This window comes from Topomyia yanbarensis, chromosome 3 (genome assembly GCF_030247195.1).
Source record: "Topomyia yanbarensis strain Yona2022 chromosome 3, ASM3024719v1, whole genome shotgun sequence".
Classification (NCBI taxonomy): domain Eukaryota; kingdom Metazoa; phylum Arthropoda; class Insecta; order Diptera; family Culicidae; genus Topomyia; species Topomyia yanbarensis.
This window is the reverse complement of record NC_080672.1, coordinates 216,869,250-216,887,571: the sequence shown is the minus strand read 5'-3', so window position 1 is coordinate 216,887,571 and position 18,322 is coordinate 216,869,250. Positions and strand designations below refer to the sequence as shown.

The window sequence follows — 18,322 nt, the reverse complement described above, 5'->3', positions numbered from 1 at the left end:
CATTCCAATAGAAAATTCCTGAGTTCTGTAATCAATCATAATAATCGGATTTATTTTCAAATTGAGCTCGTTTTTGTAGAGATGTACTGTAATAAGGGTCTTTATTTAATAGGAAGCGAAGTTAAAATTGATTTAATGTCTATGAAACATAGAACTGCTCACCAAAAACATGCATAACTTTCAACATTTGTTAAAAATGTTTTGCCTTTCTCATATAAAGAAAGGCTATGCAATCACTGTAAAAATCGACTTTTTAACCGAGGCCCGAAGGGCCGAGTGTCATACACAATTCGATTTAGTTCGTCGAGATCGGCAAATGTCTGTGTGTGTATGTGTGTGTGTGTCATTTAAACTCACACAATTTTCTCAGAGATGGCTGAACCGATTTTCGCAAACTTAGTTTCCTCTGAAAGGTATAACGTCTGAAAGGTATAATCCGATCCGACTTCCGGTTCCGGAGTTATTTCAAATGAAAGATACAGTAATACCATTGACTGCTGCTGAATTTCATTCGATTCTGACTGTTGCTTCCGGAGTTACAGGGGTGTAAGTAAGGATACACTGGAATTTCCCATATAAATCGGTACAATCGTAATACCTCAGAGGCTAAAAACTATTGAAATGGTCACCAAATTACTTCTAATCTCAGATCTAGATAACTGATTGCCAATCAAACATTCTTTGAATATATTGTCCACTATCGACGATTCCGGAAGTCCGGAATTCCGGGCATATTCTACAATTAAAGTCACATCGGTTCTTCGGTGAACTGAACCGATTTTCTCAAACCAAGTCTCAAATGGAAGGCAAAATATGCAGTTGAGTATTCCGTCGCCGCCCCTCCCCTCCCCCCGCCTTGCCCTTACACCTCCTTCCTTCATCACTCCCCTCTCCTTGGACCACCCTCACGCACGAATTTCCTTCATCCACCCAGTATACCGAAATAAGATGAAGGATTTCTGACGCATCCTCCACTCCCACTCTACTAACCCTCCCATTCCCTCCACTTTCTAACCCATTCCACCAACATTTCAAAATATAATCACATGAAAATAACATTGAACTCATGCTGATTAAGCTAATTAAATAGTATTCTTTTACCTTTCTCATATAGAAAGGTTATGCAATTGCTCCAAAAACCGACTTTATAACCGAGGCCCGGAGGGCCGAGTCTCATATAACATTCGACTCATTTCGCCGAGATCGCAAAATATCTGTGTGTATGTATGTGTATATGTATGTATGTATGTATGTAAGTATGTATGTATGTGTGTGTATGTGCGGATTTGTTAACAAAATGTCCACAACGGTTACTCGGAGATGGCTGAACCGATTTTTACAAACTAAGATTCAAATAAAAGGTATAATATTTCCATAGGTTGCTATTGAATTTCATTTTCAACCGACATCTTGTTTCGGATTACGAGTTGAAGAGTATGGTTACAAAACAAAATTTGTTAATTTGTCCACATCGGTTTCTCGGAATTTTCTGAACCGATTTTGACAAACTTGTTTTTAAAAGAAAGGTCCATCAGCTGCTGTTGAATTTTGTGTGGATCCGAGTTCTGGTTCCTGAATTACAGGGTGATACCTACGATCACGCAGCAAATCCCTAGGTCCTAGGTCATCAACAGTCATGCAAAGTCTCTTTGGTCACACTGGCCACCATCGACGGATCCGGAAGCATCCAAATTCAGAATAACGGTTATATTTTCTCGAAAATGGCTCGACCGATTTGATCAACTTAGTCTCAAATGAAAGGTGTTGCGTCCCCGGAAACTGATATTAAATTCCATCTCCATCCGACTTCCGGCTCCGGAGTAACGGTTTATGGAGTGCGATCACATAGAAAACTCCGATTCAAACCGATACCGCGATGAATGCAAAAAGGTGCTCTTATATATACTTACCAAGTGTAATAAGAATGAAAGATATTTCCATAATGTTATCTTGTACGAACCCGCTATTAAATCATAGTTTGGAGAAATGAGAAAGGCACAATTGCACCTCTAGGTGGATTAAAACAGGTTTTTAATCAAAGAATTTAAATCCACTTACCTTTTTTATGCAATCACTTTAACAATCAGAAATATCCTGTAGTCAATGATGCACAAAAATCAAATAAAAAGTTGTAAAAACATATTTATTGTCGTTTGAGCATCTCAATGTAGACTAATAAAATGCTGTTATGCCACCATTATGATTATTTTTGATGCTCTACACAACAACATTGATATTAGTTCGCATAGTGCTTCCGATTTTCGATAATAGAAGGGGGTCGGGTTTACTCAGCGGCCGCATTGCCCCACCTTACCCTATATGCGTCCTAATTCCAATTTTAATAACGAGACACGAAAGCATTTGAAATACTGTATAACTTCGCAGAACATCAGATGGCACTATCTCTTACCATTGTATAGATAGGAGTATTACCTTGAATTAATTTTGATCACTGGCGCCACCATGTGGTAGAATTCTGCATTTTTCAAATGAGAAAAGAAAATATTTTTTGCTACTCTACAACTTTGTAGAGCATCAAAATGCTCCATCTCTTACCGTTGTACAGATAGGAATATTCCATCTATATTGCTTGGCTCACTACCGCCACCTTGCGGCGAAATACTGAAGCTTTCCAGTGAAATCAAAAATTCCTTTTATTCCTCTACAACTCTGTGGAACATCATAACTTTTTATCTCTCATCGTTTCAGAGATATATGAGTTTTTCCTAGCTTTGCCCCACCCTCACGCGTAGTTCGCTTACATGAGAGAAGCGGAGTACGCCCTTTGCGAATGTTAAGCAGCAGTATCCAACTTTAAACGTTAATAACTCTTTAACGGTTGGTTGAATTGTCTTTTAGTCTTCGACAAACTTGTTCGGCATATCTTCAAAAGCTTAACTCCTTACTAGGTCCGGGATCGAAAGTTTACAGCGACCTCTAGCGGAGATTTTGTGAACTGCGAGTATGAGGAAACCCTCATGCATTTTGGCCAAAAATCCCATACAAACTTTAAGCTCTTTGGGGGAGGGGTTAGGGTTAACCGATTTCGCTCAAATTTGGACAGTGTCATTTTTTCATAATTTGGAACGACGCTAGGGGGATGTTAGATTAGTGATTTCAAAAATGATCGTTTTATTGTCACCCTAATGTGCAGTATTGATGGCTATGTCGAGTTGGGAGCAAATATCCAAATAGTTTTGCCGATTTGTAATGCTGTGTTCTTTCTTGTAAATTTTATGTGCCTTTTGTTTTCTTTTTTTTTTAAATTCTGCAGATGTCGGTTGAACCACACAGGCTGTTGACCGCCATGAGCTCCTCTTCTTTTTTTTTTGATGGTACTGTTTCAGAGATTAAATTCGTTACAGTTAAACAGAATTTATTCATTGCTTCGTTGACATTTCCTTCTATACTCAATACAGTTTGCCAATTTATTCTACATAGTCTACGTTTGACTTCTTCGAAGTCCGTTTTATGGTATTTCGGCACTTCCTTATATTCCAAGTCGTTCGGGGAAGAGTTTTGATGAAAGAAAATTGAATATTCCATTCCTGTGTGATATACTTCATTTTTCCATAATGGAGCTAAAGATGCATTAACACAGAAGTTTTCAGTGCAGTTCGTGAATAAGAGGTCTAAATATGAATTTTGTCTGTTTTTACATGGTTGATTTGGTGCAGGCCAAATTCAGATATTTTGTCAAAGAAGTATTTAAGTGTTTCATTTTCGCCTACGACTGGGAGTAAGATAGATTCGTTTTCAATTTCTACGATGAAGTTGGCGTTAAGTTGATTAAAGTCGCCATAAATATGCAGTTTTACTTCAGGTTCCATATTTGACATGACAGATTCTACAGTTTGAAAAAATAGTTCAAATGATTCTTTGTGAGCATTTTCAGGTGGAAAGTACACAGAGAAGAATATGTGCACTTCTCCTGATATTACTGCTTTTGCCCATATATGTTCAAAATCTATATGTTTCATGGTTTCTATTGCTTCTGAAGGAAAGTTTGCGTTTATGGCTATAATGACTCCTCCTCCAGACTTTTTCTTACAAAGAGACAAATTACGGTCATGCCGAAATACATTAAATTGATTTCCAAAAATTTCTTCGCTTCTTACGCTTTCATGCCAGCTACTTTTTGTTCCAAGACTTATATTAAAAGAAGATGAAATTACTTTTTGTTGGATTTCTTTCATTTTGGCCGGGCTTTTCATTCGATTAAAATTTTGGCAATAGACTAAAATTTCAGTCGAATTCTGTTGTGGATGCGAAGAAGTTTTTGGAATATTTAAATTACTTACAGTTATATTTTCTTCCTCTAAAGAGGGCGTCGTTTCTTCCGAAAATTCGACGTTCCAAATTTATGCGTAGCTTCGCGGAGTTGTTGAAGGCGCCTGGTTCTTTCGCTTGATAAAAATTTTCCATAGGAGTCAAGATCTGCTGCTGCTTCGTCTGGGTTTAGCCCATATTCCTGATAGACTTCAATGAAAATGCGCAGGAGATGGTCAGGAGCGATCGGTAGTCCTTCGGATGCGAGCGTCATTTTGATGCTTGTCGGCGTCATTCCTTCCACGCAAATAGATGGGTGTTGGTCCTTCATATATGCCAGGTATAGGCGTACGATGTTCATTATTTTTGGTTCGCAAAGTCTGGTATTTAAAAAGCGACCGTCACCATTCGTTGATTGTGACGTGAGGCGTACGATTGGAGGGCGCAAGGAAAGTCGGCGTTTATGGCTATAATGACTCCTTCTCCAGACTTTTTCTTACAAAGAGACAAATTACGGTCATACCGAAATACATTAAATTGATTTCCAAAAATTTCTTCGCTTCTTACGCTTTCATGCCAGCTACTTTCTGTTCCAAGAATTATATTAAAAGAAGATGAAAATACTTTTTGTTGGATTTCTTTCATTTTTTCTGGGCTTTTCATTCGATTTCATGTGTTCGCATGTTGAGATGTGGTTGCCAATGTGTTTAAACTATTTTCGCCGTTGGTAGGTGTCACGGTAGGTGTCCTTTCAATTCTGTAAGGGTTAATTGTGTCTCCTTTGTGAAAATTTATGAATGTTGAAGTAATATTTTTATTTGGAGGTCCAGAAAATTGAATACGTGCTGCGGCCAGTAGGTCCTTGTCCGAAGGCAATTTGGTGATTTGGTCTTTAATGTTGAAATTCTGAATATTTTGGTTATTGTTTTTCTGACTGTTATTGCTGTTGCCATTGTTTGCATTGGTGTTGCTGTTGTTGTTTTTATTGATGTTCCTGTTACTACTTTTGGTATTGGTGAAGTTTTTCATGTTGCTAAAGTTGCTGTTGTCTTTATTGTTCCTACTATTGTTGTTGTTTGTATTCTTCCTTCTTCGTCTGCGATTTGCCTTCTTAGCTTCTTTTTGCCTTTCTCATATAGAAAGGTTATGCAATCAGTCTGAAAAACGTATACCTAATCCCGGCCCGGAGGGCCGAGTGTCATATCCCATCCCAATCCATCCCAATGTCACTCATTTTTCTCAGAGATGGCTGGACTGATTTGCCCAATTTTAGTCTCAAATGAAAGGTCCCATCGGCTGCTATTGAATTTTGGATCGATCGGAATTCTGGTTCCGCAATTACGGGTTTAAGAGTGCGGCCACACAGAAATTTCTCATATAAACTATAGGAAAAATTGAAAATAGAATTTTTATTTTTGATGCTAAATGTCTTCAAGGAGCATGAAACGTCTAGATTTGATGCAAACTCGAAAAAAAATTTGACGACGATTCACTTTTTTGGATTTTGGCACTTTTTTGCTTTTCTCATATAGAAAGGTTATGCAATCACTCTGAAAAACGTCAACCTAATCCCGGCCCGGAGGGCCGAGTGTCATATCCCATTCGACTCAGTTCGTCGAGATCGGAAAAAGTCTGTATGTGTGTGTGTATGTGTGTAAGTATGTGTATATGTGTGTGTGTATGTATGTGCGTATGTGTCAAATAATGTCACTCATTTTTCTCAGAGATGGCTGGATCGATTTGCCCAAACTTAGTCTCAAATGAAAGGTGCAACCTTCCCATCGGCTGCTATTGAATTTTGGATCGATCGGAATTCTGGTTCCGGAATTACGGGTTTAAGAGTGCGGCCACACAGAAATTTCTCATGTAAACTATAGGAAAAATTAAAAATAGAATTTTTATTTTTGATGCTAAATGTCTTCAAGGAGCATGAAACGTCGAGATTTGATGCAAACTCAAATAAAAATTTGACGACGATTCACTTTTTTGGATTTTGGCACATTTTTTGCCTTTCTCATAAGAAATGTTATGCAATCACTCTGAAAAACTTCAACGTAATCCTGGCCCGGAGGGCCGAGTGTCATATCCCATTTGACTCAGTTCGTCGAGATCGGAAAAGTCTGTATGTGTGTGTGTCTGTGTGTGTGTATGTATGTGCGTATGTGTCAAATAATTTCACTCATTTTTATCAGAGATGGCTGGACCGATTTGCCCAAACTTAGTCTCAAATGAAAGGTGCAACCTTCCCATCGGTTGCTATTGAATTTTGGATCGATCGGAATTCTGGTTCCGGAATTACGGGTTTAAGAGTGCGGCCACACAGAAATCTCTCTTATAAACTATAGAAAAAATTTAGAATAGAATTTTTATTTTTGATGCTAAATGTCTTCAAGGAGCATGAAACGTCTAGATTTGATGCAAACTCGAAAAAAAAATTTGACGACAATTCACTTTTTTGGATTTTGGCACTTTTTTTCCTTTCTCATATAGAAAGGTTATGCAATCACTCTGAAAAACGTCAACATAATCCCGGCCCGGAGGGCCGTGTGTCATATCTCATTCGACTCAGTTCGTCGAGATCGGAAAAAGTCTGTATGTGTGTGTGTGTATGTGTGTGTGTATGTGTGTATGTGTGTGTATGTATGTGCGTATGTGTCAAATAATGTCACTCATTTTTCTCAGAGATGGCTGGATCGATTTGCCCAAACTTAGTCTCAAATGAAAGGAGCAACCTTCCCACTGGCTGCTCTTGAATTTTGGATCGGTCGGAATTCTGGTTCCGGAATTACGGATTTAAGAGTGCGACCACACAGAAATTTCTCATATAAACTATAGGAAAAATTAAAAATAGAATTTTTATTTTTGATGCTAAATGTATTCAAGGAGCATGAAACGTCTAGATTTGATGCAAACTCGAAAAAAAAATTTGACGACGATTCACTTTTTTGGATTTTGGCACTTTTTTGCCTTTCTCATATAGAAAGGTTATGCAATCACTCTGAAAAACTTCAACCTAATCCCGGCCCGGATGGCCGAGTGTCATATCCCATTCGACTCAGTTCGTCGAGATCGGAAAAAGTCTGTATGTGTGTGTGTATGTATGTGCGTATGTGTCAAATAATGTCACTCATTTTTCTCAGAGATGGCTGGATCGATTTGCCCAAACTTAGTCTCAAATGAAAGGTGCAACCTTCCCATCGGCTGCTATTGAATTTTGGATCGATCGGAATTCTGGTTCCGGAATTACGGGTTTAAGAGTGCGGCCACACAGAAATTTCTCATATAAACTACAGGTCGGACTCGATTATCCGGGGATTCGATTATCCGTGATTCGATTATCCGGGGAAAACGATTCGATTATCCGGGTGTTTTGAAAAAAATCAAATTTCAACTATAATGTCTTATTATAGTGCTAATTCGATCATTGCAGTCAACAGAATGTTTTTTCGGGCAATTGGGGGGTCTAGGGTTAATCTCCTCGCAAATTTTAACCTACCTCAAAAATAGCTTATATATGGGTTATTCCGCGCAAAGTGACCTAAAAAAACAAAACTTGGAATCGACCATCATGGATTGGAACCAGTTTTGAAAAAATTGTTCATTTAGAGATGATATATAATAACCTAAAATTTTTGTGTCGTTTAAAGAGCCCCTCAGCCCGTGGGAACACTCTTAACCGTTATGTGTCCGACGCGGTACCCGGATACCTTTTTAGGTTACAAATAATGAAATTCCGATGTTTTATCCGTAGCTGAAAATTGAAACTTTGTGACATCTTAGAACTTTACTAAGTCAAGCTTTTGGGATAATGTTTTTGATATAGTAAGAAGGGAGTGAGGAGGGGCTCCTGAATTTTTACTATGTCACAGGCCGACGTGGATACCCGGGTACCCCCAAAACTGAAATGCCAATAACTAAGGTAATTTCCAACCGATTTTGATGCTTTTGGGTGTTTTGGATTCAAGAACTCATCCACTTTTAGACTTGATAAAAATGAATCGGGTTATTCCAACCGATTCCCGGGAATTCGGATTTCCGAAAGCATGTTCCAGTGCTTGGATACTATTTGTGAATTTCAATGGAATACTAGCAATATGGGTATCATAATTCTTGGCATAGCATCAATAGGCTTTACTTCGTGGTATTGGAACCATTTGGTGATTTCACCCCGAAACAGACATTCCGGAGCTGGCTCCCGTAGGGCCGTGAATGGCCATTCCATTCCAATTCCATTTTTCAAACTACCATAGGATCCCGCAACAATAAATAACAGACTTCCGAGACAATTTGAAGAGTTTTGATACTTATTTTGCTAGGGCATTATTTAAATTTACAAATCATACCCTAGTACTGGAACATTACTCCGGAAAATCCGGATTACCAAGAACCAGATCCATTCATTGGGTTCAATGTTACAGAATCCAAAAGTGGACGAGTTCCTAAATCTAAAACATCCAAAAGTGTCAAAATCGGTCTGTTATAGGTCAAAATCGGCCTGTTATAGGTGTTTTTTTTGTTGGACACATAACGGTTAATTTTAACAAATTGCTTAAAAAATGTTTTTCTTCGGATTATATCTCTGGTACTGTTAGCACTAGAATCAATCAGCGAGATATTTTTTTTTTAAGATTTGTTTAGGGATTCCAAAAAAAATGAAAAGTTTTTAATGTCAATATTTCCAAATATGCAACTTTTTAATTTTACACTAAAAGTACATTTTTCTCGTAATACATCGGTTACTGTAGGCCACATAAAACGTCATTATACCTACATTGCTCGGTCGGTTTCTAGCTACCTTTTGGGATAATGATGACATGCTCTTCAGGATTCTGTTTGGGATACTTTTCAAGATTCTGATAGAAGTTTTCTTAGCAACCCAATGGAATCTATTTCAGAACTTCGATTCAATATTTATCCGTATTTCTACGGTTTTTTCTCTAAATTTTGATGCAGGGTTCTAGAGAAAAGCTTCTTAAATATCTAGTGGAATCTTTCTCAAGATAGAATTCCGCTGAAGATTATGCTTTATTCCGGATACTGACAGAATCATGCTCCTATTATCATTGGAATTCGGTGTAATGTTCTGATGAATATCCTGCTTTGAGTTCCAGTGGACTTTGACACAAACAATATTGCTCTTCTCCCATTATCCCCTTCAATAAGTGATTTCTGCTCAGAATTCCAATAGAATCTTTAACCCGTTCGTGCCCTTCTGGTTGATGAACAACCATGTTTCTATATGACTATAACTTTTGGTTTACACAACGTCAAGTAAGGTTAACAACTGCGACTAAGATCTTTCATTTGAGCACTAAAAGTTATAAATATTAGCATTAGAACAGAAGTTATTACAATTAATCTGATTGGGTTCCGCTGAAGCAGTGATAGTTTCTGTTAATGGCGAAAATGAAATTTTGGAATATTTTCTTAGCCTGGGAATATTATTGAAAACAGCTTAAACTTTCTAATTTAGATTGCCCTCAATTACCTTTTTTATACAATTACACTAGATCGGAAGGTAAATATTGAGCAGCTGCAAAAGAAGCACCTATCTTTCTTAAACCAGGTTTTTCGTGTTTCTTGACGCCAACAGTTTTAATGAAAAATAGTTTTGGGACCCTATACGCGGTAGAAAAAAGTTTTTCATGAAATGGTTAACGAGATTCTGAAAAGAGACCCGGCCGTCACTGGAGGTGATTTCAATTCTAGGGTAGCTCAAGCAAAGATGGATGATAGGCTATGTAAAGAGGGCGCCAGCAGTACTTCTCGCTGAGGCGCCCGGGAACCTGGTAGTCCTTCGCTAGTGACAAGTATGAGTATGACAGTTTGCGAAGACTACACGCGTAGTTATTACCTGACAATCCAGTATTGGTCAACTAAATGATGCTACAAGGACAAGGACAAGGATCTCTTTGTGGGTGCGCAACACGCACTCTTCTAATTAGAATGACTAGACATGCTAGCTGTGCTATGTGACACTCCACGTAAATTAAACTGGAGCCAAGAAACAGACGACCCCCAGTTTACTTACTAACTTTATTTTCTCTGGTATTCGAGTAATCGAATCAGTTACCTCGGAAAATCTAAGCCCTGGGTAATCGAGTTTGACTTGTATTGCAAAAGACACACCTTATTAAAAAGTTTATCTTAGAATTCTTGTACAAATAGCTATAAACAACTGATACATATCGTTAACTCGTTACTAATATGAATAATAAATGAAAACCAACTGAAAATGTAAATCACACCCTGAAAGTCTGAAAAATCGACGAGGGCCAAAAGAGGTGCATTTACCATAATAGGAAAATTTGCCCTGGTCATTTTATTTCCAATTTCTCCACGAATAAAGCTTAAATTCATGAAATAACGCAAAAAAAAGTTTGATTCGATTATCCGAGTGATTCGATTATCCGGGGAGAGATTTTTTTCAAATCCCCGGATAATCGAGTCCGACCTGTAGTGGTATCTGTTTATATGTTTAGTCACACTCTTATAATTGTGACTTCAAGAAGCATCACTCCTAAGACCCAACGAAATCGTATACTTCTCTTTTGTGGTTTTATCAGTGAAAGAATCGAAGCCCCGAAAACATTCGATGATTTGTATGTCAAATTACAAGTTCATTGAAACTAGAGAACAGTAACTAGCCGGCTTATGTGAGAATTTGAATGTGAGTCTATATTTCCGGAACCACCTTTTGCATTCATCGAGGTATCATTTTGAATCGGAATTTTCTATGTGACCGCATGTCACAACCCGCAACACCGGAACCGTAAGTCGGATCAGACTTAAATTTAATAGCAGTTTACGGGGTAGTAAAAGCTTTCATTTAAGTTTGGTCCAAACCAGCCATCTCCGAGAAACTGATGTAATTGTTATTCTAAGTTTGGATACTTTCGCCTGGGCCGCCGGATCCGGCAATGGTTGCCAATGTGGCAAAAGATACTTTGAATGACTGTTAGTGACCTGTGAAATCCAAGCAGTTGTGGTCGCATCCTTGAAAAAAATTCACCTTTATGCATTCATTGCAGGATCTGTTGAAATCGGGATTTTATGCCTGATTGTACTCGTCATCCTGTAATTCCGGAACTAGAAGTCAAATCCACACAAAATTCAACAGCAGTCGATAAAAACGTTGTACCTTTCATTTAAGACTAAGTTTGTGATAATCGGTTCAGAAAATGAGAAGCTGATGTGGACAAATTATAGTACGATTTTATATGTAACCGTACTCTTCAACTCGTATCCCCGGAACCAAATGTCGGATCAAAATAAAATTCAATAGCAGCCGATGGGAACGTTGTGACCTTTCATTTGCGACTAAGTTTGTGAAAATTTGTTCAGCCACCTCCAAGAAACCGATGTGGACATTTTGTTGATATGTCTGCATATACACATACATACATACACACATACATACACACTGACATTTTCCGATCTCGACGAACTGAGTTGAATGGTATATGACACTCGGCTCTCCGGGCCCCGGTTAGAAAGTCGGTTTTAGGAGCAATTGCATAACCTTTCTATATGAGAAAGGCAAAAGGTGAATTTAGTGATGCATGCACGTTGGAATGAGAGAAGACTCAAACTGATTTATAATGTCTCTGAATATGGCTACAGGAAGTCACTGAATGTGGCTACAGAAAGTCACTCACAACAATCTAGATTTAAAAAGTATACCTACTCATGCTTTACACTTTTTCAGGTGACGGGGAAGCAGAAAGCGGTATAGACGCCGAAGCGGAGCAGTCTCCATTTAGACAAAATGAGAAGAGTTTTATTATAGTTTGGCAGGTAAACAATGTATAACATGTGTATATAATTATACGATACTATGTATGTGAGTGGATTTATGATCAATAAAGAACAGTTATGTTGTGTACCTAATAAAATTATAGTGTAATATACTTAGCGGTAAATAAATATAATCGTCGTCCAAGTCGAACATTTTTCCTAATCAATACAGCTTAAAAGCAAATTGAAAATTACTTGAATATTCTTTCACAGCTTCCGAAACTTTTTTAGCAATATACAATCTTTGAATTTAACAGATTAATTGGTTAGGTAGATCTGTGACAAATCCTGCCAGAAACTCCTCAGGAGGAAAAATTTCAGGATTGAAGCGGCACTCGCCAGAGACTCTGAAACCTGCTTGGCATTTAATTCATAAAATATCGGAATCAACTTTATTATAAACAATTTCCGACTTTGAATGATTAATCTCTTATTTCTATTTGGTAATAATTTCAAATTATTTCTAATACTTATTTCTCGTGTATATATTTTTTTATAATCATCAATATTAGCATAATATCAAATTTTGCTTTGACAAAGGTTGGCATTTTACAAATATCAAAGTACATATTACTCTACACTAAATTTTCAACTCGGCCAACCTACCCCAATATATATTTTCGAGAACAATCACGATTTACTCAAACAAATATAAGGTTACACTGGTAACCGTTATACCATTTTGTTGGGTTTTGAATAGCCTTTGGACTGCTTGCAGTACAAAGTTATTGGAAATCAGATGTAAATTGATTAGCGTGACACATATTATTTTTCAGAAACAGAAATTTACTCATCAATGCCGAAAAAAGAACAAACGTGATCCTGTACAAACGACACCACCAAAACACCTGAAATTACGTCGTTACATTGGTGACCTAATACCCTACCAAAATCACTATAGATGTCGCTACTGCGCATAATAACCTTTTCATATAATGCACTCGGCCAACCGGCCCCTTCGGCCAACCAGCTGCGGTCACCCCTACCGTTAGGGAAAAACAACAATGCATTTGTTTTATTTCTATCGTGCCCACAAACCCTCCAATACACGCCAACTACGTTAAATAAGTGGTTGAGCAATTACGGTAAAAAAAAAAAGTGAGCAAAAGTAAGTTGTCGTTATTTTCTTCAAATTTGTATAAATAGGATATTAAGTAATGTTCGATCATGAAAATATCACTATTATGTAATCTAAGATTTAACATTTATGAATTGTATGCGTTTCTTTCTATATTTGCGAGGCCTAAATTGTAAATTGTGGATCAAGCCTTACTTCTCGACCTAGGAGAGTTGAAACACCTTGTTTCAACTCTCCTCGATGATGAACTTCTAGTTTTATGGTAATGTTATAGTCACGTTAACGTTCCTGAACAAATAATAATAATCAAGATTCTTTTTTTCCTGAATTGATCAACGTTCTTCATATGTCATTTATAACCACGGAATATGTATTTGTTCTAATTCTTTACTCCTATCAGCTTCTGAAGCATGGAGTGAAGTTGACCATAACTCAAAATGAATCAAATACTACCGACATGGATTCCAAATTACCTGTTTTCATATTTATGTTCATTGCATATTTAACCGTCCGACCGACCGGACGCTTTCTCAGACTCGCGCTGCCGTATTGCGCGCGTATTTTATTTTATTTTAACTTCCTTTATTTTGACCCGCTAACGCGTAAGTGCAAGAAGGCACAATTTTATTTATATTCTTTTTGTCGACATTTAACCGCGTACCGTCGCGTAAGACTGGAAAAGTGTGGTATAAACCAGTGCGAAATTAGTGACAACAAGCACCTGTGGAAATGTTCTGGCACATGCTGAAGAAGCTTTCATGCTGCTTGTGTGGGGACCCAACGAAATAGCGAAGAGCTGCTACGGACGTTCATGCTACCTCTTTGCATTGAATGTCAAGCCGAGTTCACAGAACAGCTGGATGAAAATATACAATTACTGAATGCTTATGAAGCAGCAGCACGAATTGAACATCACTATAAAGGCGCAATTTGAACCAAATCACGCACCATATGCGCAAATTAAAAATCAAAAAGTCGCCCATGAAACACTGAACAACATAGAATATCTGCTTGCAGAATTGAAGGCTGACATAAAAAATTCCAATATTACGACCTGCAATTCCGCTACTAAAATAATCAATCGTATGTCATCACTTCTAAATGAGCATGAAAATGACTCTCTTCTGGCTGACATCAACAAAGCGAATCATCAATTCGCGAAAAATGCCGAATAACGCTTCGAGAAGGTTTTACTTATATAGAGTCCAAAATTGACATCATGGAATCACACATAGAAGAAATACGAAACAGCAAATCACCATGTAGCATCGCAGAGAAAGAATTTTTAGACGAGATGAAGGCATTGTCAACCGAAACCTTCATTGAAAGAAAACAAAGTCAGAATTCCATCCTAGTCTCGCTGAAGACCTAGACGCCATACCGACACAACCACAACCAGCGGCGGAAATCGAAATTAACTTAGAATCTACATCTGGATACCGCTTCATTGGAACCAAAAAAATATAGAAACGCGGCTGGATTCAATATGGCTCCCGACAACGTAAACGACGCCTACAAAAAAAAACCTATTTTAATCCACCTAGCGGTGCAATTGTGCCTTTCTCAATTATGAATCACGAGAATGTGTGCGTTGTTTATATTCATTAAAAGAGTTCGAGTTCTAAAATTTTGAAAAAAAAAAAAACAGCCACGGTAATATTGAACTGAAAAACCTATTTTAATCCACCTAGCGGTGCAATTGCGCCTTTCTCAATTATGAATCACGAGAATGTGTGCGTTGTTTATATTCATTAAAAGAGTTCGAGTTCTAAAATTTTGAAAAAAAAAACAGCCACGGTAATATTGAACTGAAAAACCTGTTTTAATCCACCTAGCGGTGCAATTGTGCCTTTCTCATTTCTCTAAACTATGGCACGGAGGCTTTTTATGTTCAACATAATCGTGGAAATGTCCATTACATTCTTAGTACACTTTGCACTTATACACAATGGCATGCCAGCCACGAACTTGATGAGCTACGTGTCGACGGTGAAACACTTGAAACAAAAAAATATCATACTCCATTAGCCTAATCAGCATTAGATCAATGTTATCTGCTTGCTAACTCATTTTGTCATGCGGGGATGGGTATGTGAGGAGGGCGAAAGTCCCATGAATGAACGACTCCCCAGCTTAAATTGGTATGCTTTGTAATATAGTGGTGGTTTAAAGATGATGGGGTTGAAAGGGAGGGGTATGAGGTGGTGGTCTGAGCGGTGATTTAAGGAGATTTTTAAAGGAGGGGAGTGAACAGTAGAGGGGGGGGTGTAACCCCTCTCCGTAAACCATCAACTACGCCCCTGTTAAAATCCAGAAACCTTATGCGAGTTGAAAAAAAAATTTGGCCCTCCGGGATTAGGTTGACGTTTTTCAGAGTGATTGCATAACCTTTCTATATGAGAAAGGCAAAAATGTGCAAAATCCAAAAACGTGAATCTTCGTCAAATTTTTTTCGTGTTTGCATCAAATCTCGACGTTTTATGCACCTTGAATACATTTAGCATCAAAAATAAAAATTCTATTTTTAATTTTTCCTATAGTTTTTATGCGAAATTTCTGTGTGGCCGCACTCTGAAACCCGTAATTCCGGAACCAGAATTCCGATCGATCCAAAATTCAATAGCAGCCGATGGGAAGGTTGCACCTTTCATTTGAGACTAAGTTTGGGCAAATCGGTCCAGCCATCTCTAAGAAAAATGAGTGACATTATTTGACACATACGCACATACATACACACACACACATACACACACATACACACACACATACATACACACATACACACACACATACAGACTTTTTCCGATCTCGACGAACTGAGTCGAATGGGATATGACACTCGGCCCTCCGGGCCGGGATTAGGTTGACGTTTTTCAGAGTGATTGCATAACCTTTCTATATGAGAAAGGCAAAAATGTGCAAAATCCAAAAACGTGAATCTTCGTCAAATTTTTTTCGTGTTTGCATCAAATCTCGACGTTTTATGCACCTTGAATACATTTAGCATCAAAAAAAAATTCTATTTTTAATTTTTCCTATAGTTTTTATGCGAAATTTCTGTGTGGCCGCACTCTGAAACCCGTAATTCCGGAACCAGAATTCCGATCGATCCAAAATTCAATAGCAGCCGATGGGAAGGTTGCACCTTTCATTTGAGACTAAGTTTGGGCAAATCGGTCCAGCCATCTCTAAGAAAAATGAGTGACATTATTTGACACATACGCACATACACACACACACATACACACACATACACACACACATACATACACACATACACACACACATACAGACTTTTTCCGATCTCGACGAACTGAGTCGAATGGGATATGACACTCGGCCCTCCGGGCCGGGATTAGGTTGACGTTTTTCAGAGTGATTGCATAACCTTTCTATATGAGAAAGGCAAAAATGTGCAAAATCCAAAAACGTGAATCTTCGTCAAATTTTTTTCGTGTTTGCATCAAATCTCGACGTTTTATGCACCTTGAATACATTTAGCATCAAAAATAAAAATTCTATTTTTAATTTTTCCTATAGTTTTTATGCGAAATTTCTGTGTGGCCGCACTCTGAAACCCGTAATTCCGGAACCAGAATTCCGATCGATCCAAAATTCAAAGCAGCCGATGGGAAGGTTGCACCTTTCATTTGAGACTAAGTTTGGGCAAATCGGTCCAGCCATCTCTGAGAAAAATGAGTGACATTATTTGACACATACGCACATACATACACACACACACACATACACACACATACACACACATACATACACACATACACACACACATACAGACTTTTTCCGATCTCGACGAACTGAGTCGAATGGGATATGACACTCGGCCCTCCGGGCCGGGATTAGGTTGACGTTTTTCAGAGTGATTGCATAACCTTTCTATATGAGAAAGGCAAAAATGTGCAAAATCCAAAAACGTGAATCTTCGTCAAATTTTTTTCGTGTTTGCATCAAATCTCGACGTTTTATGCACCTTGAATACATTTAGCATCAAAAATAAAAATTCTATTTTTAATTTGTCCTATAGTTTTTATGCGAAATTTCTGTGTGGCCGCACTCTGAAACCCGTAATTCCGGAACCAGAATTCCGATCGATCCAAAATTCAATAGCAGCCGATGGGAAGGTTGCACCTTTCATTTGAGACTAAGTTTGGGCAAATCGGTCCAGCCATCTCTGAGAAAAATGAGTGACATTATTTGACACATACGCACATACATACACACACACATACACACACATACACACACACATACATACACACATACACACACACATACAGACTTTTTCCGATCTCGACGAACTGAGTCGAATGGGATATGACACTCGGCCCTCCGGGCCGGGATTAGGTTGACGTTTTTCAGAGTGATTGCATAACCTTTCTATATGAGAAAGGCAAAAATGTGCAAAATCCAAAAACGTGAATCTTCGTCAAATTTTTTTCGTGTTTGCATCAAATCTCGACGTTTTATGCACCTTGAATACATTTAGCATCAAAAATAAAAATTCTATTTTTAATTTTTCCTATAGTTTTTATGCGAAATTTCTGTGTGGCCGCACTCTGAAACCCGTAATTCCGGAACCAGAATTCCGATCGATCCAAAATTCAATAGCAGCCGATGGGAAGGTTGCACCTTTCATTTGAGACTAAGTTTGGGCAAATCGGTCCAGCCATCTCTAAGAAAAATGAGTGACATTATTTGACACATACGCACATACATACACACACACACATACACACACATACACACACACATACATACACACATACACACACACATACAGACTTTTTCCGATCTCGACGAACTGAGTCGAATGGGATATGACACTCGGCCCTCCGGGCCGGGATTAGGTTGACGTTTTTCAGAGTGATTGCATAACCTTTCTATATGAGAAAGGCAAAAATGTGCAAAATCCAAAAACGTGAATCTTCGTCAAATTTTTTTCGTGTTTGCATCAAATCTCGACGTTTTATGCACCTTGAATACATTTAGCATCAAAAATAAAAATTCTATTTTTAATTTTTCCTATAGTTTTTATGCGAAATTTCTGTGTGGCCGCACTCTGAAACCCGTAATTCCGGAACCAGAATTTCGATCGATCCAAAATTCAATAGCAGCCGATGGGAAGGTTGCACCTTTCATTTGAGACTAAGTTTGGGCAAA

General features: G+C 38.0%; 1 protein-coding gene across 2 annotated transcripts in view; it reads left to right on the top strand.

Moving 5' to 3' along the window:
• LOC131691036 (JNK-interacting protein 3) overlaps positions 1–12,164 on the top strand; it is a 1,253,801-nt gene extending 1,241,637 nt beyond the window's left edge. For both annotated transcript variants that reach the window (XM_058977179.1, XM_058977178.1), the window contains one exon: positions 11,978–12,164. Coding sequence is in view for 1 of the 2 variants with exons in the window: in XM_058977178.1 (XP_058833161.1) it covers positions 11,978–12,081 (104 nt within the window). In the remaining variant the exon portion in view is untranslated. The remainder of the gene's footprint in view (positions 1–11,977) is intronic.
• The last annotated feature ends 6,158 nt before the right edge of the window (positions 12,165–18,322 follow it).